Genomic DNA, 25,849 nt, shown 5'->3' with positions numbered 1-25,849 from the left:
TTACAGCTCTGCTCATCCCATCACATGATTCCTCAGAAGGTTTCATTAAGAACGATGTATTATTCTGTTTGTGTCATCAAAGACTATCACCTCTCAGAGATGTTGCAACATGACATTAGTTAGTGTTTGTAAAAGACTTCACAGCAGCTAGGCAAGCCAAGGGCTTTAGGAAACAGAACGGCACTGTGCAGGGGCCAGCTAATCCTGTGGCAACCTGGAGAGCACTAGTGCCTGATGCTTTTAAAGAAGCACCAATCATTGATCCGGGCCCACAGTGGACCTCCCAAAATAGACTGGTACTGACTATCCTACTGGAAAAAAGAGCAGCACAGCCAAAACCCTGCAAGCATCTGGCACCAACATGCCTCCACATGTCGTGAATGCCTGCTAGCAAAGCTTCATATGGCCATTATCCTATGAAAGGTTCATTTGCATATCTGTGCCACTTGGGAAGTGAACATTGTTTATATTAGCCAACAGCTGATGACATAAAAGAGACCGTCTGCCTGGGACATGGTGTGCTTTCTGGAGCCAAGGTGAATTGGTCGTCTGCAGACACATTGCCATGAGACATGTCAAACTGCTTTGAGATATGAACATGGCAATCGCGTCACCGTCAAAGTCATAACTCTGGCCAGTTTCAGATGTCACCCTGTCAACAAAACACTGTACATGCTTAAAAAAAGGTTTTCCACCAGTCAGAATGGTGAGTGAGCAGCTGCAGTACAAGGTGAGAAGATGTCTGTAAGAAAAAGATCCCAAAGACGAACGACCGCAAAACCCTGCAGCCCAGCTATACGAAGACTAGGCGGCATGCCACCACCATCAGCTGAGGGGATGGTGCAGAATATGAATCTCAGATCCAAAAGCACTTCAGCCTCCATATTAACCTCGGAGCCTGCTGCACCAGCAGCACTGTCAAGAGCTACTCCTATCACAGGGTAAACTACGTTCCAGTGACTCAGAGAGCGCATATGGCACCTTTAGAAGAAAACAGGGACATAAGAGCTTCTCCAAAAGCATATGTTCACCTTTCTCCCACACCTACACAGAAGCACAAGGTGCAGAACAGGCTCCACACACACATCATCGTCATTGCCACAGCAGAGCACGGTCTGCTCCCAGGCAGGGAGGGGAGTTTGCAGCCACTGAGCACTCAGGCAAATCTCAAAACTGTGACTTCTTCAGTTGTTGTGGTTCTGCCACACCGAAGCTGTGCTTGAGCTGAAATCAGGTATTTTTGCCTGGTTTGGGCTGGCTCTTTGCCTGTCTCCGAGATACCAGTTCTCACCCTCAATCAAACAGCCATCAAGAAGGGATGGGGACAGCTCTGGGCAAGGTTTTTCTAACATTTGTTTCCTCCTAGAAGCAAAAAAAAACCAAAAATTCATTTGTTTCCTCAAGACATGTGGAGACAAGTGGGTACTGCTTTTTTACGTGACCTCTTTTAATGGTTAGTAGACCACATTTTGGTGTCTTTTAGATGATGACCCCAACCCCAACACCACCATAAGAGCACAAGTCTCTAAGACTAACAGCCCAATCCTGTAAGCCCTTCCTCACTTTTGGAGAGCCTCTTTTAGCCACATTATAGTGAGTGAGTCATGGAGGAGCAAGGAGAGGTTTCAAACTTCAAATGCTTTTTAAAAGACCTTCCTTGCTAACAGGGTACTGCCATGGAAAAAAACCCCACAAGTTACCACACTGCTCAGTAACTCAGCAGGATAAAATATTTCCCTCCTATGTTATGCAAAAGGACAAGCTGAACAGCTACAGCACTTTCCTCTGGACTTAAAAAAAAAAAAAAAATCAATGATTTGTTTGTTTTTAAATCTGTAAAATCCTATGGAGACTTTTTCCTCTCTGCTAATTTGGTTGGCAAGGTCAACTGGAAAAAGTTTCCGGCATCTGTCACGTCTGTTGGGAGGCCTTCCACAGGGTGTGAAAACCCCTCTCCTGACGTGGTTGTAAAGGCTCTCACTGAACCACAGAAGTCACTCCCCAGCCTCCTCTATTTTTACTGAGTCAATAAAGGAAATTCTCACCACTGTGATTGACTGATTCTTTGACAGAGCTCCAAAGACGCAGGAGGCATAATATCAGCTGCTGCGCAGACTTCCCAAACACTTGCTGCCAGTACCTTCAGTCCTGAGTTGCAGCTGCCCTGTTATTTTAGTATTAGGGTTACCCTTTAACAGCAAGTGCTAATTGTTGCACACTGTGCAGCGATTCTGAGGAGCCCAACACCTGTCACTGCAATCCAATATGATATCAGAAAAATCAGTTTACGACTTAAATGAGGAAAGAACAAAACAGTCCAAAGGCAAGAAGCTGTGCTCTGTCACAAATACCCAATGGGCAGCATTAAATTAACCTCTCATGCATTATATGCTTCAAATAAGAAAGTGTTGACTTGTTTCAAAACAAAACAAAAAAATTGCCGGGACTTTAAATAAGGAGTTTGGTTTATTAGGCACTCCCAGGCAAATATTAACAACTGAAAATATGCAAAAAACTAATGAATACTTCTTTAGTGGTAGAAATATTGTAGTGCTGAGGAAGAAGCAATAAGTTTGATGAAAGGAAAAGTACAGCTGCCATAAAAGGGACACTTAACTACTGCAGAACACTTCAGACTGGAAAAGAAATCCATGGGTTGGAGATATACTAGAGGTCTATAAAATCAGGAATGACATGGAGACAGAGGAAAAACAACTAATCATTTTCTTATCTAGCAGAATAACAAGCAGGCATTAAATGTTCCAAACAAACAAGAGATGCATCTTCTTATTGGCACAGGGTTAACCTGAGGAATTCTTTCCCATCAATCTCTGGGGGAATTAGGGATTTTGCAGGGATTCAAAAAGCAATTGGACAAACCTATGGAAGGAAAAAGAAATTCATCAATAGCCAATAGGCACAAGGACCCTTCCTCTGGTTTAAGACATTCCTGAAACATAAGTCACTGGAGTTTGGGAGAGTTTGACCATATGACAGTACGGCGACAGTATGAAAGCTTCAACAAATTAAAGTAAGATAATTACATTTTTTTTACATCTTCTTCAGATGGAGATGTTGGGGTGAGGGAGAATGTGTATAACAGGCAATAAGACCCTGCGTAATTAGGAGGTGCTCATCATTTTCTGAAGTCTTACAGAGAGTTTCCCACCTGCAGGACCAAAACAGAAGAAAGAATGCTTTTGAAATCAGCATCTCGTGATGAGAAATTCTTATCACTGAAAAGCTGCATTTAAACAGCTCAGAGAAAACCATACACCTGTGTTTGAATATATTTGCAATTTATTTTGAATTTTCAGGTATACATGGCAGATGCTAGAGGCATGCACTTATCCTTTTTCTTATATTGCCACCTGGTGGTCCTAGGCATATAGAAGCAATAAACTCACAGATTTTTCAGTAAAATGACCACGGTTTAAGCATTCTAAATAACATCCACTTCTTGTCCTCTGAGATAGAAGTACTTTCTTAATACAGAATGCATAGGGGTAAGTGGCTGTTTGGTTTTACCGCTGATACAATCATTCCTGTGTGTCAGCTCTTTATTATCTAAATAAACAGCTACAGTGGCCAGCCCAGGTCACAGGGAAATGGTTACTACGGATTGCAGCTCTGCTGTGGGCTCTGGACACCCGCTGGGGCTGGGTGCTGTGCTCCCCCCCCACTCAGCCTGAGGGCAGGAGGAAAGCAGAGCTTCCAGCCAGAGCCAAACCATCACCTCTTTCTCCTGCCCTTTCCACCTCAGCAGTGGTGGAAACATAGCGCAAGGATGTCTAACTGGTATCAAAGCAGCTCTTTGGTTCCCAGAGACAGCGTAGCCACGTGGTTGGAGTGATGTCCAAGTTTGACTTCTCCGTGAGACGTAGAGTACATTGCACAGTGGGTACAAGGAAGGTGTTCAAATCTGCAGCCCTCAGTCTCAGGCTTGCATTGCCAGCACACAGAGTCAAGTGCATGCAAAAGAGTATTGTAGGAAAGGGACATTATAAGGCTGGTTTAAAGAAGAAAGCATCATAGACTTGGACTTCATAGGGGAGGGAACTGTACAATAGACTTTAGACTGGTGTATTGTAACGAAGTAGTGTGTACTGATCCAGTTTTGGGCACTCCAATACAGGAAAGATGTCAAACTGGAGCAAGTGCAGCAGAGGGCTGCCAAGGTGGTGAGGGAGCTGGAGCAGTTGCCCTGTGAGGGGAGGCAGAGGGATGGGGCTGGTTCAGCCTGGTGAAGGGAGGGCTTTGGAGGCACCTAGTAGCAGCCTTCCGATACCTAGGAGGAGGCCATGAAGATGGGGCCCAGCTTTTCATAGTGGTGAGTTGCAGAAAAATGAGAGAGAGCACATAAGCTGAAACAAGAGCAGTCCAGAGCTGATATAAGAAGAAACTTCTTCACCATGAAGACAGTCACCAGTGAAACAGGTTGCTCAGAGAGGCTGCGCAGTCTCCATCCTTCGAGATTTTCAAGACCAGACTGGATGAAGATCCAAGCAGCCTGGTCTGATCTCATAGCTGACGCTGCCTGGAGCAGACGTCTGGACTAGGTACTTCCTGACCTCCCTTCCAATTTTAATAATCCTGTGAACCTGTTGTTCTGTGAACCACAATCTGTTTTTATTTCAGTTAGCAAAAGCTCTCTGCTAACAATTTTCAGTACTACTAACGTATGGAAACGCACTCTCAAGTGATTAATGGGAATTGCAGAATTTCATATCCCAGACATAACTCCTGTTTTGAGATATGATAGTACTTTTTGCGTGATAAAACATATCCAAATTCTTTTTGATAGTAGAAAACGTTGAAGCTGTCCTTTGCCTAGTGGTAGCTAACCAAAACCAGCATTTAGACCTTTTTATTGGCTTTACCAGACCACATTTCGTGTAGCTGTAACCGCCAGGGGCAGTCTACCAGCCCGAATCAATGCTCACCAGCTGTAACAGGGCTCCGACCCCAACTAATGCCTATAGGCTTAGTGAACTGGAGCTGTTACTGAAGGCACAGCAACATTTGCTGCACAGAGAGACTGTACATACACACCGAAGAAGCAGAAGTTTGACCAAAGCACCCATGCTAAGTTCCTACATCACCCCTTTAGCAGCTGGGTAGGTCAGACAGACCCACCCGGAAGACCTATGCAGAGCAACCTACAGGCATCTCAGGTGCTTCCCCACACTGCGGCTTTTTCAACCTCACTGAACCTCTTCTGCAGAGAAAGAGAAACATGTGGCACAGCTCGGTGCTCTCTGCGGACAGTGGGGAAGACTTGTAACATCTGGATGAATGGACAGGTGACCGTCCCATACAGGACTGCCTGTCATGTCAAAGCAAAGAGCTTAAACTGCAGAAAGCTCCTGTGCTCTGGGAGCATCTGTAGAATACGGATATTCACTCCAAGGGGTACATCTTTATATGAAAACTAGGACGGAGACTCTCCAAGATTATGAAATGGAAAGGCAAACATAACAATTGCTTTATCTTGAAAAGCGCTAGGAGAGCTTCCCATGGGGAGGCTGCAGTCAATTCATTTTTGTAGAGGAGAAAAATCCCCCCCAGTGGCAGGTAGACAACTCATGCTTTAGCGAGGGAGGGAGGGTATGCTGCTCACACATACGCCAGTGATTTGCTGTCAGGGGAAAAGGAGGTAATGAGACCGGACAGCCTGTGTAAATACCAAAAGCCCAAAACCCAGTAAAGGAAGAATCAGACAGAGACGCATAGAAGGCAGAAGAGAAAAGAACAAGAGCATGTTACACTTATGTATAAACTCTCTTAGGATCATGTATTAAAAAGCACAGGATTATCTTACAAGAACAATAGGAAGAGAGAAAAGGATGTTGAGAAAATAAGTATTGATTATATGAGGATTTAGGGGCCTGCAGGAATGGAGAAGGGACTAAGGCAGCAAAAACATCTACTTAGAGGAAGAGTGGATGAGTGAAGAGAGAAAAGGCTTAGAAAAAACCACAGTATCAGGCATCTTTGTTTGCACAAGCTCTTGATTCAAGGGGAAATAGCTCCTCTGCAGTAAAAAATCTGGTTGCTGCATCCCGTGGTATTTCAGTTGGGATCAGCTGGAGCCTATACAAGGGTAACACTACCATAACATGGCAGTTCCCTCAGGCATAACACCTCCTCTCCTCTTGTCTGTGCAGCAGTAATGTTGGCTGAATCACGCAAACACCAATTGCACAGAGCAGCTCTCTTAGAGGACTTCAAATCCAGAGCATGCCTGGTCGGTACTGCTGCCCCAGGGTACTGGAGCTAGACCCATACAGCATCGGACTTTGTCGTATGATCTACCCTAAATTCCTTCCAGAAAGATGAGGACATCCTTTTTTAGTTGTATCACTGCATTACAGCATAGATGAGTTACTGCCGAAAAGAAAACGATGATGCTAGCAAAGTTTGAACACGCTGTTGAACACAAACTATCTGCATAGAATCACCAGAGCTGGTCACACAAGGTAAGAGCAGGAGCTGTGCTCGAGTGCAAGTATCAGGGACCAGCAAAGGGAGCCCGTAGCCCTCCAGGCTTTCCACCAGAAGGCAGCAGGGAAGGGGAATCTGGTGGTTGGCATTTGCCCGAAGGCAGCCCCTGGCTGGGGATGAGGAGCGCCCAGAGGAAGGTCCCACAACTGTACGAGGATGTGCCGGTACGCAGGGCAGATAGCGGGGACGGTTGGAGGTCAAGTGCAGGGAAAGTCGAGAGGTAAACACGCTGCCCTGCCACCTCCAGATTACCGCTGTAGAGCCTGCTAAGGTACTGCGGGTAAAACAGGAGCAGTAGAGCATTGTTAAACTGTGCTCAACAACTCCCACCTCCAACAGCTTCCTAACGCACTAAAGGCAAATTCTGATTTTTGTACTATCAGAGATTTTGTCTCACCCTTTGCACAGCTCCAGATGCTCCTTAAAACAGAGCAAGCAATATTTTTGCTGTCCATTTCAGTTATTTTAAAGTTTTCTTCTTTGCAACAGCCACTTCTTTAACATGAGATTCAAGTCTAAATGAGGACACAGCTGTTTCCTCCTCTTCCCTCATCTCCGCAATAGCTGCAATCGGCAGTGAGCCTCAGAGCATTCTCATCTCTTCCCATTAAATATTTGGGAAAACAGAGATTACTCAGAGCTGCCAAAGTGATGTTTTCAATAGCTGAGAGCTCAATAATTGACTTCCTTGAAATTTTCACCAGCTCCTAGTGACTTTTGGAGTCCCAGCCCGCAAGACAGATGACAGCAGAACAATAGATTTTTTTTTTTTTTGAGGCTTAGCATAACTTGAAACCCGTTCCTTCTTTCCTGTTTCTTAACTGAAAAACAGGCCCAGTCAATAGCTCACTGGTGGCAGCAGTGTTCAGAGAGCCTGCCATGTGGAGCCCCGGCAGGTGTTTCTTGGGCTGAATGTCAGCACCTCTCACCTCCCCAGTTTACAGAGCAGCTCACTTTGTCCTCCAGGTCCCAGCGCACTCCACAGCACCCTCGCCACGGAAGTCAGCATTAGCACGCCTTTTTGGTCCAACGCAGACTTAAGGATGCCTACATCAGATTTCAGACGGCTTTGGATAATCTCAATAACAATTTGATTTTTTTTTTAAAGTTCTCAGATGATCCACGCCATCTCTTGCTTTCCTTTTCAGAGATGCCTCTACCTTAAGACAATACAATCCTACTCCTCTGACTATATAAACCAGCCTGTTCATTCCCTTGGCCCTAAGGTCTCCTCAAAACAGCACAGATCCAGTAAAATACTGCTGATGGTGTGCATCCAAAATACTGATGGGATGGCTTTACCTCGAACACATCACAAGGTATTAGAATATTCTTTATAAAACTTCAGTTAATCCCATCAATATTTTCAACTCCACTCTTAGCGGCACTGTACATTGAGCAGCGAATTTCAGAGCACCACGCCCATTACCAACAACTCCTTTCTTAAAGTATTAGTTCAGACTAGCCCAGAGGACTACAGTTTATTACACTTTCTTCTAGTGCATGTTTTATAATAAGTAAAAATAATTTTGATTTTCAGTTATTTACTTGACTAGTCTCAAGTCTTTTAAGTTTTGATCTTTAAATAATTCTAGAGCTTCACCTTCAGTAGCAGAAGATGCGTAAGGGCTCTTGCATATCTACTAAAACAAAGGAAAAAGCCTCAGAGAAACTACAAACTATGTTCTCCTTGTCTCTTTAATTTGTAAATTTAAAGAACTTTAAACATAATTTGCTCTGCAATACAAGGACTTTTTTCGTCCACATAAAGATGCCAGAATGGAGATTTCCTGCTGCAGAACACCACACTCTGCTTCCCAGTGGTGCGCTGTGCTTTCCAGGTGGTCGTTAATGGGACACCTTGGAGACGCTAATGGCACCAGCTTATTTACACTGCCTTTGACTCAGGTAGGGGGAGATAAAGCAGCAATATAATTTTACGATGAAAATTTGAGTGCGAATAAACACTATGGTGCATAGCATTTGAACACAGATGCCACCAAGATTCAGACTGGGATGATTACAGGCTTTCGAAGTATATTTATGGCTATAGTTGATGCAGAAATATGCAACAGCTCATCTTTAAAAAAATAAAAAATTTGGAAACTTACCCACCAACTGCAATGTAGGAAGCAATTTGCTTTGTGGACTTGAGATTTTGGGATAAAATCTGATACCATTATTGTGATATTTTTCCAATAGCAACCATACAGACAAAAACAAAAAACGGTTTTAAAAATAGATGTTCTGTGTTCTTTTTCTCTTGGCCCCATGCAAGCTTAACATCTATTGGTAAAGAACCTTATAAAACAAGACAATTAAAGCATCAATTGCGTAAGGGCAAAATATGAGGTGAATGCTGGCATTTTGTCACAGCTTTAGTTACATATTTGTAAACTGAGTTTAGGCTTTTAACCCGGCCTCTTTAAGAGCACACCGATCTTGTTTCTCGGTTTACACACATGGACACACATCCTTATGAGTTATTTTACTTAACTGGATCAGTTTGACCCAGGCCTGTCTGAAAGATAGTGTTCAAAGGTGAAAATCCACACATTTCATAGGCTTGAGAGGGCAGAAAAAAAATCCATCAGTGCCTAGACAAGAAGCTGCACCTCGAGCTCACACGCTGGAGACAAAAATCCACACAGGAAAGCTGTAAGAAGTATCTCATCACAGGAAAACTAAAGAAAACTCACAATCACCAAAGCGCCTAAATTTGTGGGAAACAAGGCCTCATCTGCGTCAATGCTTATGGCAACACTTAATTAAATGTACGCTATTACGTAGCGGTAAGGTAGACAAGCGCATACGTCAGTCAGCCCACGGTACTTCAGAAAGTAGCACTTGAGGGCTGCCGAGGTGCTAACAGCTTAGCTCTCTAAACCTGCACAGACCCAGTTCTGCGCATTTTGGATACAAAGGCTGGTTAAAAAGGCCTGGCCTGCTAAGCGTAAACAGCCCGACAGAGAGCCGCAGTTCAGAGGGGATGCTGCATCAGCTCTGCATCCTGCTAGATCACAGAGGTTTAAAATAAGCACACTGTCCTTGTCTAAACTGGTAACAGAAACGCAGGCAGAATCTCCAAAATATGTAGTAACACGAGTCACAAAATTCATGAGGAGGATTAGGCAGCTATGGACGACTGCATTTTGACGTGTGCTATCTGCCTCTGGCCTTTCACCACTGAACAGCGTCCTCACGCCGTACCTAAGCACTGCCAGGACAGGGTGATGCAAAGATGGGACCACTGCGATTCCAGACAGCAAGTTCTTACCTCTGACCATTGGACACGATCTTGCATCACACTATTCAGAGAAAACAAATGCAATAACAGAGGCTGTGAAAAGCTGGAGCTTCCCAAGACTGGAGTTGGCAGGGCTTATCTGGTGTCTTGAAGATAAATGGGAAGAAATAAGGAAGATTGACACCTCAGCTTGGGTTTTATTGTATGATATTGAACTATCTGCTATAAGGAGGGTTATACAAGCAACTTGTGAAGTATAGCGACTAACTCCACCTTCCAAAATTTAAAAAAAAAAAAAAAAAACAACAAAAAAGATGGGTAGGAACAGGAAGAGGCATGGCACTTCACAAGAGAACAGCAATGACAGAGCGCCAGGGAAGCACAGAAGAAAATGTAGAAACAAAATTGACAAAAATGGATAAAAATGGACATCTTGGTATGTAAACAGGGCTATGGTCAGGTCAGTCAGGTAAATATGACTGAAGCCACAATTTTTTTTTTTTGGATGTATGAAATAGTGCATGAATGTATGCACTATTTTAATGTATTAAATAGAGTCTCTGAGTAAATATATACGAAAGAAAAGCACATGGAAGAAAATAAAAGCCATAGCCATTCAGTGGACAAAACCAACATTAGATTATTTCAAATAAAAACCTAATTAAGACAGTTTTGGGGGGGGGGAAAAGGAAATCTAGCAAGAATGCACTTGATTTCAGCAGTATTCATCAAACCACAAAACAAGAACAATGAAGTAGAATGAATAGAGTAAGTGTCTGGCAAATACTTGCTTTTCTCCATTTTTCAAAACAAAGAAACCAAACAAAAGAAAAAACAAATTTTCTACGAACTCTTATAACAACCTTAAAGGGCACGATTTTGCTGTTTAAAGAACTCTGTTCTTCATTAAGTAGCCAATGTTACCCCCAAAATGATCACTCTAATTGCACTGATTTTTCCTTGGTATCACACTTACATTGATCCAAACAATTTTCTGATATTAGTTGAGAGAACAAAATCAGTATCTGACTTGTTACCCCGATGATTATTTGCATGCTGGTTTGAAAAGACTTTAGTGGCTTTATTCTGAGAAGACAAAAGGCATATGTAACAGTCACACCCACTAAACGCACAGTAAAGTGGTATGTGAACAAAGATAACATCATACACAAACACATTAACCATGTGTTGAAGTGTTTCTTGACAACCTCGAACTTAAATGAAAATAAAGTGTTCGTTACAAATATTTAGACTTGGGAGATCACCAGACTAATCTGATGCATTTAAAAGCTGGAACAACAAGGTATATTCTTCAACGCGACTGAGTCACAAAAATCCCAGGGGTAACACAATGGATTACTAAATCATGCAACAGCTGATGCTTGTTTAATATCAGGATTTCACAAAATAGAAGAGAGGGACAATACAGAGTTTCACTTTTGCCTATAGGCAAGAGTGGCTGCTTCGCAAGGTATACTAGTATTGGACAGTATCATCCAACATTATCATCAAATTGTAAGTAACATACCAAATTACAGTTGTGACACAGAATAAAATTACACATTTGGCAACTTTTTGAAGCCTCATAAATTCTGTCTTGCTTTTTCCAGAATACAGCATATGGTTGTGTAAAAAATCCTGGACATGCAAAATACACTACTCCAATGCTTAAAGAACACATGTAAGGAAAGCACAAATAAAACACAGCAAAGCATCTTTATTAAGAATCTGGGGGTTTACTAAGAATCTGGGCATTTATTCCCCTAACACATTTAAAAAAATATATTTTTTTAATGCTGAAAACTGGAATGGAAAATAAAAAGCCAAAATATAAAATCCTTTAAAACATAAACTATAATTACTCTGAAAATAATTTGGCCCATTCTGAATGAACTGTATTCTTTAGCTAAAGATGTAACGCAGTAAAAACTTCAGCACAATTCCAACCATTGTTGCACTACCCGTTTGGGTAGTAATCAGCTCTGGAACAAAAATAATTTCACTCCCAAAATGTAACTGATTTCTAATTAGATTTTGGAACTGGAGACAGACCTACTGAAGTCTCTAATCACTCTGTTTAAATTATAAGAAAATCAGGCAAATACATTAACTGGTTCGACTTCTCACCAGAACAGATAAGGAGCACGCAAAAGTTAGGAAGAGCCCAAAGGCAGTATAAGGCATGGCCAACACCTTTCAGCTCCTGCCTACTGATATTAGTAAGCTTTTTCCAGCCCAAACTGTAGAGGATAGCCCTCAAGTGGAGTAAGAGGTGGCTCTTCTATAGCCCTCTGCTCAGAGAGGGCTCACAGGTACACAGAAGAAACAACAGATGACTTAAGTGGTCTGCGAGTTAGTCTTTAAGCTCACGTGACCAAGAAGCAGTAGCCCAGCACTCTGCACAGCAGAAGAAAAAGGAATACAGACAGGAAAAATGAACAAGCAGGCCTGTCCAAGCACGCAGACACAAACTCAAAACCCCAGAGTCACAGTGAACAAAGCTGTCTCATTATACTTCTCGCATCACTCAGTTCCAGGACATTCACCAACCAAAATATATAAAATACTTCATATTCGTGGAACTGTAGAATTAGAAAAATATTTGACATTTCAAACTACCACAAAAGTTGCTTTAATAAGTTACATGTCAGATGTTTCCCTTTCCACAGCAGAAAACAAAAAAATCAACAACCAAAATGGCTAAAAGCTGAAACAAAATGTCGTGGATCTGCTTTGCACAGACAGGCCTGCTGTCTTTGCTAAAGAGCAAATCTGTTGACATTGAATATCTTAACACAGTGATCAGCTCCACAACTTGCAAGCTGCAACCATTCGCTGCTGTTCTGATCATTATGTCCAGCTCTGCCCGCGTGATGTCTCCAACATAAACGTTTCACAGCAAGAGCATGGCTTTGGCTGCAACAAAAAGAAATCCATACGTAACTGCAAAATGTCAAACACAGTTGGGCATGTGAGTATAGACATCAAAATTTATATAATTAGTACTCTTTTTCTAACACTACCAACTGAGGAAGAACTGACTTGTGACAACCAGCAGGTATTAAGTTCTTAAAAAAGTAGGGCCATTAACTCTAATGACATTTTATCCTCTCAGTCATCAATAATTTAAACAGCTATTGATTTCAAGTTTTACCACATTAAGCTGCGAGCCTAGCATCTCAATTACTGAGATATGTCCGATTTCTGGCTTTTAGCCTGGAATTTCCTGTTATCTGGTGTCTCTTTCCAATCCACTTCGAGCACAGACATGCCAAAGCCACCATCAACTTTCATTTCTCGTACTACGAGTGCCAGTATGTGACGGAAGAATCTAGGAGAGTGCTCCAAGTGAAATATTCAAAGTCTCTCTACAGAGAGTTTCCCTAGCTGTCACCACAGCAGCACACAAATAGCTCGTCACTTCTTCGGTTTCTGCGAGAAGCTGCTCTTGAAAACTTGCTGTCACATACTCCAAAATGTTTTGCTGATATATATATACAGATAGTGATTCTTTTCTCCCCTCTTCAGTGTTTCTATCACCTTATCTTATGGCTAAAGGTAATAAATTGGGTTTTGGGGGGTTTGTTTTTCATTTTCAGCGGGGTTTTGTGTTCTGTTTTGTTTAAAAGGGGCCAACAAAGGGTAATACTTCTGAAAGTATTTGCATAGCATGAAGTATTTTGGGGTTTAACATCCCCCCCCCCCTTGATTTTCATTCGGGTTTGTTGTTTTGGGTTTTTTTTAAATAAATCTAAAGAGCCAATATTCTTATTTCCAGGTTTTGCTTAAAGACTTCTTTAGACTTTCAGGGATCAACCTTATCCTAAAATGATAATGATTTTTGATATACAAATAAACCAGTTTCATGTCATTTTATACTGTAAGAACAGAACTCTAGCACTATTAGTCTCAAGAATAACACTTTCTTGCTCCAAACTTACTTCAAAAGCCATACCTGTTTTCCATCTCCACACAGGTGGTCCAGTCAGCTAGTGCTGGTTCTTGCCCACTCTGCTTCCACGTGTACAAGATAATCTTCCCATTCTCTAAACCTGCTGCAACAATATACCTATCAAGAGAATAACTGCATTAGTTCTGAAGTGATTACAGTAGGCAGCTCATTGAAGCTGGCTCTATCACAAGCTAGAAAGAACCAGCACTCAAACACTGTGTTGTACCTTGCCCTTCGAATCAATATTTATTTTTCCATGGGGAAGGAAAAAAAAAAAAATAAAAAAAATCACAATTTAAATCAAAGCTTCTTCATAAAAAAATGAGCAAACCAGAAATGTGCAAAATATATTTGTTTTTTTTTTTCTTTTTTCTTGTTATGAAGTTTGGAGAAGTCACCATACACCTGATAAGAAGGCTAGGAAAGATAAAGGTAGAGTTCGCGCAGTCACAGAATGGTCAAAATATTTCACAGGTAGATTTAGGACCTGTTTAGCCACAGAAAGCTGACTAAACGGGAAAAAAATACTTCTTTCAAATTAAACACAAAATGGCATTACAGAAAAAGAGCAATACCTTCCATCAGGGGTAAGCACAAAGCTAACACTAACAGCAGTAACAGAATCCCCGGCATCCAGTACTGTTGAACAAGGCTTGATCGAATCCAGCACATTGCCTTCAGTAGTCACAGATAAATTGCATCGGCCCCAGATAATGACCTGTAAGAAAGAGAATCATCTAGGAATTATCACTTTAATCTTTTTGTAAATGTATTTACAAAAACATAAGGAATAACTTAGTTAAAACACTTCCAGGGCACAGAACAAAGTGGATGACCCCAAAAACAGTAAAAAAAGTCTACCTACAAAGATTCAACTTTTTAGACAGTCTGTCTGATTTCAGTAAAACAGATTCTCTTATGAAACTTAAAGAAAAATTTAGAGACCCCTAAGAGTTATGATATATGCTTGTCTTACTGCATGAAAAAAGAACGGAGGAAGTCCAACTGGCAGACCACTGTCTTGTACATACATATTCAAGCAGTTTAATTAGCATATGAAAGTCTCACTGATTTCTGTAGTAATACATACAATAAGTTTTTTGTGTATTTATAGAATATGGGCTCCTTAGAACACAGCATTTCCTAATCTAAGATACATTTTAAAAAATTCTGGGCTTTTTATATTCCTTTTATATTAATTACCTTTTTGTCCCGACTGCCAGTAATAAAATACTTGCTATCTGGTGTCCAATCACAAGACCAAATGATTCGACTGTGAACAGCTGTATTTTTGTCTGTGTATGCACAGCAACTGAAAACTGGTCCTGCAATAAAACATATAGAGGAAAACCCTCACTTCAACTACTTTATATATTAAAAGTAATTGTTACAGTTACTTAACTGTGTAAGAACTGCAGGACTACTTGGACATTATTCCATGTCTTTAAAGCAATTAGAAATTCTTAGCATCACATAAATATTTTTTTCCAGCACTTATCACAATGATAATTAGCATCTGTTCAGACCGTATCAGTCAGCCCTTACAGCACTAAAACAGTACGAACAGTTTGATCTCTTACACACATCTGTTTCAGCAGAATTTAAGTACAGGACCTTCAGCTTCTTTCTATACAAGTTTTTCATAAGAACACTGAGACTTCAAAAGTTTTAGTATAGTGCAACGTTTACCATGTGTACGCGTATGCCCAATAATTTCACTACAGTTCCTATTTACCAGTAAAGCTTCAAAAGCTCAAATCATAACAATCTCATTTTAAAGATTAACCTGTTCCCAAAGAGACAGGCTGCCATTTCAATATGCATTGAATCAGGCAATAAATTTGATCAGCAGATCAGTAAATAGGAACGCTTTTCCTAAGTAGAAAAGACTGTCATTTTGGAGCACAGACTTGGAATAACCACTTCTTGGGATGCCAATATCAGCAGTTTTGCTTTACACTGATAATGATGTTCTTTGTAGACAGAAAAGTTATTGATGAACAGATGAAAAGATGATTTCCTCTACTTCCTATGAGAATTCATCCTTCTTATCCTGAAACATTGTGTAACTACCGTGGACAATATGCCAGGCTTTAGAACAGAAGTCTGAATAGAACAGAAATCTATAGCCAGGATACAACCAGACACTGTCTGAAGCGGCCAAAACTCACTGCCAAGTCTCTAGGAAAACTCTATACAGCTCAATAGTGTTTATGTGCTATTAAGCCAACAGTGCAATGACAATCGTTTTCAGTACAAGCATCTGTTCTAGGAATCCATTAAAGTGTTCAATAGCAATCTCCTCGTGATTTTGCAAGGCTCAAAGTCTTAATGAGAAAGTCACCTGCATCCTTACTATCAGCTCTTTTTCCAGACACAGCCCATCCTAGTGAAACTAATCAATTGTGCAGGATTATCAGAAAGCCACACCAAAGACAGAGATTAATCCTGTCAAGAGTCTCAGAGTGTCATGCCCTGCAAACAGGGACAAGGCAGCTCTATGTAGAACACAGGTGTAGCAATGAACCTTCCAGCCTTGCCTCCACAGAACACCAAGATGAAGGTCTTCTTTGACAGAATACCAGTTTGATATTCAGGCATTACAGTCCAGCATGTATACTTGATTTCAGTAAATCTGAAACATACAATCACAAGCAGAAGGCAGGAGGACGAATAGCAGGCTTCGTTACATCCAGCAATTAGACAGCCTTTAAGGCCTGATTATACTCTTCTCCACATTGTAATTCCCTTCCTAGCTTTCCTATGCACCATTAACCACACTTCTTAAAGCCACAGAAGTCTACAGCTCTACTAATTCTTAAAAGTGGTAAGGAAAATGTCCATTAAAATACCTTACCAATTCTCTTTCAAATATTTTGAAGCCAAAAATATTGAACAAACTGTGAAGTCTTCAAAGGTGTATATGCACTTCACATATCTTACCTGACTCTGATGAGTCTTGTTTCCTCCACAGTGACCAACTCCTGTCTCTAGAAACCGCTAATAAAAATTTGTCATTAGGAGAAAATGCCAGCTGAGTAACAGTCAGATTGTGAAATGACAAACTCTGCAGTTTCTTCCAGGAAGTAGTGCTCCACAAAATAATTGCTGCATGTTCTTTTTTGGAAGCCTGTATTGATGGAAAAAATATCATCGAGAATTAATGCAAGCGAATATAAAAGTCACACGTTTTAAAATACTAAGATGTTAGGCGGCTTGTTTCAGGCTTGCAATCAAGTTAGAGTCAGCTTTCCTCTGGGAAGTTTCAAGATTGTTTCACTACTTTCTACTAATGCTGACAATATATCAGTAAGAAAATGTTTTATACCAATATTTGTCAGAATTTATCTTACCAATACCTTCAAATGAATCATACAGAATTTATGGATAATAGCTTATCTGCATTCACCCTCACCTTTGCAATGCAACTGTCATATACATAACTGTCATCTGTACAAAATCTTTCACATTTAAGTGAAAGAACAGAATTCAGCCCAAACTGAATTCTGACTCCTGCTCTGTCAGCCCTAGAAATCTGGTGGCACTTTTCACTAGATGGTGCTAGAATCTTCTCTTACCTTACATGCTGAGGCAATTACAGTGTTTGAATTATTGCAGGCAACACAAAAAATTTCATATCCATGTCCATATCTGAAATAAATGTGAAAAGATATTTAACACATCAGTCATTTTTGCAGTATGCACCAAAGTTCTTGTGTTAATTTAAATCCCTTTTCAAAAATGAAACTCACCTGCCAGAAACTTCTCATCACTGTTTCATCCTTATGTCCCAAATAATTCTTAATAATGTTCAGCATTCAATTTAAACATCTGCATAAATTCTTTCACATTTAGGAACTGGCTACAGAACAATCTCTCCAGCCCATTCCATAGCCCTAAAGCATCAGCACTGCAGAAGCTACACTAACGATTAGCAAAGCAGACTAAATCAGCATTTAATGTATTCTTATTTTCTTGTAAAGCACTTTTAACGCTACCAATAAATATCAGAAGCCACTTGTTTGAAGATCACCAAAGAAATACACTGCAAACACCCAGCCAAAGGATGCCTGTTCTGTGAGATACTGAAAGAACATTTCTGAACTAGAGGACAAGAATCACGTTGGAAAAGGAAAACAACACTGTAAAAGAAAGCCAAACTTACAGCTTTCTCCAGAAAAACATTTTTTAATCAGTCTTTGCACGAGTTCTGCTGGAATTCAAGCTCATATATCTGGACTAGGATTTAACTAATAAGCAGAAATGCCACACCAACTAACACAAATTAAAATCAGTCACAGAACAGACTGAAAGTAAAATTGGAGATGGAACCTATAAACAGTGGACAAGTATCAGCCAAACACCGGTTGGGGCCGGGGCGGGGGTGTCCTTTGATTCCTAGCTCTGAAGAGACAGGCAGTCTCTTAATAAACTCCTTTGGTCAGTAGTGTTGCAAATATATGGGATTGATGATCACAGGGATTTCACTTGCAGCCAAAGCAGTCATCTGTTCAAATGACAAATTACAGTTTGCCTCTGTTGAACGGAGTCCAGGAGTCGCTGCTGGGCATACCCCATAGAGTCCCACACTCATGTCTGAAGACTGGGGATGCACTGGCTTTTCATGAAGAATAACTGTGCCTGGGCCTTCACGAGGGAGCGGTACCCGTGGCTGCGCTTAACTGGAATGTTAATTTGCAAATTTGATTGTATCTTATAATGATGAAGGTACTACTGCACGTCTTCCTCTTGCCTGCCACCAGCAGGAGTTTTATCACAATGCTTACTTTTAAAGCACAGTCCTGGAGACTATTTTGTAGTGAAAACTATTGAAAGTCAATTTTCTAAAACTGGAAAGTATTTATTCCATGAAAAGTATAAATTTCGTGGAATTCAATGAAGGAAAAATAACTTGTGGAACAACCTGTGAAACAAGTCCTCAGTTACTTTGGTTTTCTCTCAACGAAGTACTGAAGGGCACTTGACAGAAACATTTTGAGCTTCTGCATGCAACTTTGTTCTTGCTAAACAGAAGCATTATTCTCTTTAAATTAAAAGCCTAAAATGTTGTCTTTTGCAAAGTCACATAAACTGGACTATCATAGGTCAGATCAACAGTCTATATAGCCCGTTGTTGTCTCCAGTAAAGAAACTACAGTTACAGGAGTACAAGATGCTGTTTGTAAGAGTGTATGAGCCTTGCAAGTACAGACACTCCAGCACAACTGCTTCCCCTGCCCCCATACGTGCAATCCAATCCCTTTATCGGCATGAAGCACACCACCAAAAAAAGGTGCACAATGGAGAGAAGTAAGTGCATGAATAAATAATGAAATGACATTTTCAACCACAAGCCATTTTGCCTTAGCAATGGGCAATTCATAACAATTTATTATGCATAGGTAAACTGACCGGACTTTCAAAGTGTCCAGACAAGTAATTACAGTAATTTTCTAGTGTCAAAAAGGATCTCTCAAGATTTCCAAGTGCATTATATGGAATGTACATACGTATATATATTTATGTCAACATTTAGGCTTTAATCTCAACCTGCTGCATATAAACTCTCTATGTAATTTTCCAAGAGGATAAAGATTAGCATACTCTCACAGGATTTATCATATTTTTATTGTAAAATTGTTAGATTATGTAAAAAATTCAGCAAGTTCTTCATACTAAAGCCTACTCAAGCAAACACTTCTCAAAACCCAACACCAATCCTTCAAAATTTAGTGTCGAGTTAGAGCTGGGAGTACACAAACGTCAATGGCAAACAAGCTATTTTTAGCAGGTTAGTTCCTCACGCTGTTATTCTGCTGCTATGGCAACGTGAAATCTACATTATGTAATTTCATGTTAGTTCTTTCAAGATTATCCTAAGCAAAAAAACTGAGATTTTGCTTTACATTTCATTGCCCTTGCATAAAAGAACCTCTATCATTAGCAGTGTCTCAAAAACAAGAAAAATTGCTCAGGTAAGTCACCTGAAGGCCATTATAAAACACAGTTCTTTTAATGAACACAGGATATGAAAGCAGATAGGCATTATTCCTGTAGCAGAATATCAAAGATTAACATCTCACTAGACTTTGAGAAATGTCAAAGGCAAATGAAGAAAAATTTTGGCCTTGGCTCCTTTTCACTACTTAAGGATCCCTCATCAAACTACTTATATGAGTGGGTGCATCAGCGGCCACAGCATGCACAGGAGAAGCAGTTAAACATAACAGAAATTACAAAACGTGCAGATATGGTCTAATACCCCTCAGCTTCCCTCTTGGAAACACTTCTGAGCACAAACACAGCAAAAGAGCTTAAAAGCATACAAAGAATATTAACTATCCAGTTGCAGGTAAGGACGAGCTCCCACAAAACCTCCCACATGGTCAAATGAAAGCAACCTGCAAACTGTTTTCCCTAAGTTTTTTATTTCCCACACCCCCCAGCTGAAGTCACAAAACTGGTAACGTATAAAGGTAGCTGTAATTATCAGCAAAGGTTCAACATTCTTCTTGCTCCTGCCTGAGACCACTCCTTCAGGAGATTCAAATAAACAAACCCGTAAGAGCTGGAGATGATTCATTTCTTTGCACTATATTTTGATACTAAAACTCCGAAGATCGTGAAAGTGTAGCCTAATGTTACCAGGATCCTTAGGGAACAAATAAGGTGACAACGTTAATTTGCAAATTCTTGTGAATCTCAGAAAAGAAGGAACAAACACCGTTGAAGAATTCTATAACCCTGCAACCTCAAAACAATTATTGTCATGACTACCTAACCCTATTATCTTTGCACTTCACAACCCACTGTGTCAGCATTCAATACCCAAACTGGGTTTGTAACCATCTTACTCAACATTCATTATTTTGCTCTGCTCTACCACTAGACGCAACCTATTTGGGCTGCTGCTTCCCTCTGTTGCGTCTTACAACTCTGTTAGGCTTTAGGGGGAAGCTCCTCCTTTGATGCCCCAGTCTTTACTTCCACACCAGAAAGACAAACTCAATCTGTAAGCCTGTGCCACAAAGTGGAAAGAAGCAGAAAACTCCTTGTGCAGAGAGACCTTCAGCACAGGGAAGGTTTTAAGTAGATGTGCTGACCAAGCAGACACAAACAAAGGCTGCAGCACAGAAAGAGAGGCCCATCACATTCCACAGCACAGATAAGACCATGAAAACATGCCATAGTTTCTTACAGCAGACCAGAAACCTTAGTATTCTCTTTGAACAAAGAGCATAAAAAACCCAGGGATCGATGCCATAAACAGACCTTCAAAAGACAAATATCCAAAGGGACAACAAAACCCTGATCGTTACAAACTCAAAATAATAGCTTTGGTCTAAAAAACATACATATTTCAACTGGTACAGAAACAACTAGTGAAATAAAATTTTGTGACACATCAGTTCTAACTGCAATTTTCTGCTTTGTTTCCAAATTTTTATATACTTATAATTTATTTATTTTACAAGGATTACACTGCACACAAAGTCAAATCAAGCAGTAAAAATAGGAAGAGTTACAAGACCAGACTACACTAATGTAGTTGCAATAACTTTCTGGAAATTTTGTAAATTAAATAAAAAAAGAAAAAGAAAACTTACAACTTCTGAATTTCAGGCCACAAGGTATTCTGCAGCAAGTGATCCTCTGTGGGAGGTTCTAAAAGACATTTGTACAACATATTCAAATTTGGTACTGAATCTAAAAATCAGATAAACAATGCTTCAAGTTTATATCCAAGGAACTTCATTCTCTATTTCCTACAACAGAAATGAATCTCATACCTCTAAGGATCAAGGGTTGAAAATAAACCTCAGGATACTGATTTGAAATGGTATTAAATGTTTCTTCATCCTCAGCTGGTTGAACAGTCATATCTCCTATTAAAAGTAAGGACTTTGTTAGCTAGAAAGAATATACTTGACAGGAGGGAAGATATGAGCACTTCTTATACAAGTGAAAAACATTTATTGTTTTTACAATGCAAGTAATTGAAATTAGGTTTCTCTGCTTCCAGACTTATAATAATATGCATATTAGAATCCAGTTATTCTAATTCACATACGAGTGAGGAGGAGAACAGGAAAAAAAATTACCTAACCTTTGGACTAATTTAATTCTGAGACTCTCTCCATCAGCACAAGAGACCTTGATTTACCTGAAAGAAGCATTCACCAGGAGCTGAACATGTGCTTCCCCAGCATTAAACTTTCCTTCTGTATTTGAAAATGTTTATCAGCAAAAGTCTCAGACACAAGTGATGAATTCCTAAATTTAATGCAGACGTCTAAATGAAAAGTCATACTTGCAAAAGCGTATCCACACTTTGTAAGCTTCAGCAAAATTGCTGAGGGCCCCAGTCCTTACCTTTAGGCAGAAGTACTAGAAGTAACTGAGATTACTTAGTTAATTTTAAGTTAAAATTCAATCAAAATTCTGTCCTTCACTTTGAACGTATTATTTAAGCAAAAGGTGCAGAGTTGGGGAACAGCTGCTCTCAGACAGAATCTAACTTTTTGCCAAATGTACATTTCAAATACAGCACTTTAAAAAAGCAGGTACAGAAAAAGTAGAACAGAAAGACTATCTTCTCATTCATCCTGTCTTCTCTCCCCTTGAAAATGTAATTAGCAACATTTATTTAATTTGAGACCACTATCTGATCATTGCTGACCATGATGATTCCTCTGCAGCGTAAGCAAGAAGAGAGGTCTGTGGGGCTTTAACCTAAGCCATCAGTGCTGACACCACTGGGTGGGCACTGGTGGACAATGCAGGAAAATTTGACAGCCTTTCTACTCATACTGCTGCTTCTGGGTGGGCCATGTGAAATCAATGGAAATTAGTTGTTCTGTGTGTGACGATACTCTAGGAGAAGGAAGTTTTGTTCCCTCTCAGTGGAAGCACTCATGAGAGAGCAGAAAAAAGGAGTCTTTGCCAAAATACGTTTTACGAGTTACTTCAACAAAGCTACTTTTCTCTCACAGAAGATTTAGGAAAATTTAGCTGTATTGTCATTGAAGACCCTGAAGACAAAGCTTATTAAAATGCTTCCTTTTTAATTCGCACCTTCTGATAAACCTTTAGGCAGGGAAAAACCAGGTGTGACCTAGTTTGTAGATTCCAGTGCATTTTTACCAGAGACTTTATTAAAAACTAGATTTCCAGTGCCATACCCAGTCTCAAGACACTACTCAGTTATTTTTATCATTCTAGACAGATCTTTGTCCCTCCATCCTTGTCCCCAACAATGCCCCAACAATGCAATCCCCACCACCTCTCCAAGATATTCATCTGGTGCCTCACCAGCCTTTAGTGACAGAACATTGGTTACTGTTGGCCAACTAATTCTTCCTTCCCAAATACTTTCGCAAAGCATCATTTACCTGGAGAAGGTTTATGGCTGATTTCATTGGATCAGAAACTGTGACTGATCCCCCTTGAAGCAGCATTACTTCTATAACCTTCTACAAGGGTGTTATCATTTGAGGAGAGTGTGAAAAGGACACCTGAATGTAGCTGCAGAGGTCAAGGTATTTTACAGAGAAACCCCAAGTAGCAACAGGTACTCCTACTTTAACAACTCCAAACCTGGTTTTCACAGTACGCTACTCAACACTAATTTTTTTGGCAAAAAGTCGTCAGTCATCGGGGGGGCAGGGGAGGTAGTGAACGTAGATTAAACAGAGGAACAACAGCAGATGGGGAATTCAAACACTACCCTGCTCTGGCTACTGCCAGAGCCATCACAGGAGATCAACGAGCCCCAGCATCGTGTGAAACTCATCAAGCTCAGTCAGCAGGAGAGGCTCTCGGGAGCACTGTGCAGACTGAGTGGGGCTACTTCCTACAGGGGGTGGGACACAATATGGAAAGCAGGGAAAGGTCATTCTCGGTTTGCACAAGACAAGGCGATGTTCAGGGGAGAAACCAAAGGCAGAGAAAGGGAGGAAAGGTTGTCATTAGAGCTGTTTATTATTATTAAGCACCACTTTTAGGTTCTACAGAGAAATAAAAACTTTGCACTATTTTATTTCTAGATTCTAAACTTGCAGTCAAGCTCACACTGACCGCCCTAACAAAAAGACGTACGCTATAAAAAACATTTAAAAACCAGTTTCCACATGAAGTGCCATCACCATTATTTCTCATTAGCCGTACCTTCAAAAACTGCTTTATTGGATAATCCCAAAGCTGGCACAGTTGCACCTTCTGGAAGATCAGATGATTGCTGAAGTAAAAAGAAAAAAAAGTTACACACAGATTCTCATGTAGGTTCAGATTTCAGAAGCCACAGTTTCAGGAGTCCCTGTGATAAAAAGAAAATTTTCCAGAGAAGTGAAGCGGGACACTTTGAAAAACTCCCAACTCATCCAGAACTTAACGGACAAAATCAAGACCAGTAGTCTGCCAGAAAAAAAAAAGCTTTTCCAAAGACTCATCTCAAGGGTTTTTCTGTAAAGCATGCATCTTCATCCCTAATTACAGGTTTTCTTCCACAACCTTATTTATTCCAGCGTATACATGATAATAAATGAACTGAGAACACTGCAGTTTTTAACACAATAGGACTGGGAAACAGTCCATTCTGAGGTGAAATATTAAAGCAGCTTTTTGGAAAACGGGACAGAGAGCGAATCCTGTGCCCACCACTTCAAACACAGCTCAGTGCCTCGCACAGATGCGGCTGGAAGATGTGACTGTTTAAAGCAGCACAGAGGAAAGACAAATTATGAGGCAGAAAATACTTCCATAGAGGTATGGGGGTGAAAAAGCCAAAATTTAGAGAGGGTAAGTGAACTTGGGGCCCTTTGTGCAGAAATGGAAAAAGATTAGATTTAATACCTGTAAAACTCCTTCCTTACAGTGTCTAAAAAGTTCAAAGAAAGACTGTTTTAAAGAACTGGATTAATAATTTAGGTGACAGCTTAAATACTATGTTATTTATTTAAATGTTCATAATTTGATGAGAAAAATGTATGAGACACACACATCAGTCTAAGGCCTCTAAAACAAAAACGGTTCTTCATTACAACCCAAAGTATAATACAATCCCATGGATTTGAAGTGAATATAATCCTAGTCAACCCTTTCTGAATACAAAGCTGGCTTTTTTGGTTTTACGTACATTTTTGGGGAAGGCATTTGAGCTAAATTAAGACAAAGCTTACCCACTTTAAAGAAAAAAACCATTCACAGAAAACAATTTCAATAAAGCTATTTAAGAGTAGCTGTACCATTAGAGCTCATAATGCCTTCCTCTTTAAACAAAGCCCATGTGAAACACTTTGTGGTATCACGAATCAAAAAATAGCACTGAGAGGAAGAGCTGATAAGGAGAGTCTACATAAAAGTAAAATAATGACATCTGCCAGCATTATAAAAGCATAATGTGATTTGTACAATGTCATTAACACAAATGCTTACAAAGTCTTATGGAATTAAAGCACTAAACAGCTATTTATGTAACTTCTTGCTATCAAAAATGAATAGATTTCTTTCCCAGATATTTCAATTGTTAAATGAAACGGAAAGGCTAATCCATCTCTGAGACGCTGCACATAAAACACCGCTTTTGAGCCAGAAATGCAAAAAGCATGCAAGGTATTGTACAGAGGCAGCTATCCTGAATGAGGTCCGCTCTACAAAACGCAGAAAAAAACAGAACTGGATCTTAAAGCGAATGGGGAGCAAAGAAAGGACGCCAACTCTGCAGTCTTATCTTTCCGCAGAGTAGAAAAGTATACTTACTGAAAACTAAGAACAGGAATGTAAAGGCCTCAAGAAAATTTCCAGCGCCAGGAGGAAATAAAGCATGAGCAAGTACATATTTATAAATATTTATGTGTTACAATTAACAACAGTGCTGAAAGTTTTACGCTATTTCCAGGCATACAATTTAAAAATCCAGCACATAACCACACAACAATAATTACGTCTAGACAAGACTACTACACCCCTAAATTGAGAAGCAGCACATTCCCAGGCTTTATTGTTTGCTTTCAAATCCCCAAGTGTGTACAGTAGTCTACTTGTCCTGACTTCTTTTAAATTTACCCACACCCTTTGCAATCTTCAGACAGCAGGTCTTGTTTAGTTTCAAATACAACCTATTTTATAAGACAACACCATAAAAATAC

General features: G+C 40.1%; 1 protein-coding gene across 1 annotated transcript in view; it reads right to left on the bottom strand.

The window, feature by feature from the left end:
- Positions 1-11,115: 11,115 nt before the first annotated feature.
- The window catches only part of ELP2 (elongator acetyltransferase complex subunit 2), a 40,399-nt gene continuing 25,665 nt past the window's right edge, over positions 11,116-25,849 (bottom strand). Inside the window, exons 14-22 of the mRNA XM_075416660.1 lie at positions 23,871-23,940; positions 21,494-21,589; positions 21,311-21,368; positions 17,282-17,354; positions 16,647-16,833; positions 14,907-15,028; positions 14,279-14,421; positions 13,707-13,820; positions 11,116-12,667 (exon numbers count right to left, since the gene is read on the bottom strand). Of these exons, the coding sequence (XP_075272775.1) occupies positions 12,511-12,667; positions 13,707-13,820; positions 14,279-14,421; positions 14,907-15,028; positions 16,647-16,833; positions 17,282-17,354; positions 21,311-21,368; positions 21,494-21,589; positions 23,871-23,940 (1,020 nt within the window). The 3' untranslated portion in view covers positions 11,116-12,510. The remainder of the gene's footprint in view (positions 12,668-13,706; positions 13,821-14,278; positions 14,422-14,906; positions 15,029-16,646; positions 16,834-17,281; positions 17,355-21,310; positions 21,369-21,493; positions 21,590-23,870; positions 23,941-25,849) is intronic.

Source organism: Opisthocomus hoazin, chromosome 3 (assembly GCF_030867145.1).
Source record: "Opisthocomus hoazin isolate bOpiHoa1 chromosome 3, bOpiHoa1.hap1, whole genome shotgun sequence".
NCBI classification, from domain to species: domain Eukaryota; kingdom Metazoa; phylum Chordata; class Aves; order Opisthocomiformes; family Opisthocomidae; genus Opisthocomus; species Opisthocomus hoazin.
Note: the sequence above shows the minus strand (reverse complement) of the source record. Positions and strands in the feature narration are given on the sequence as shown.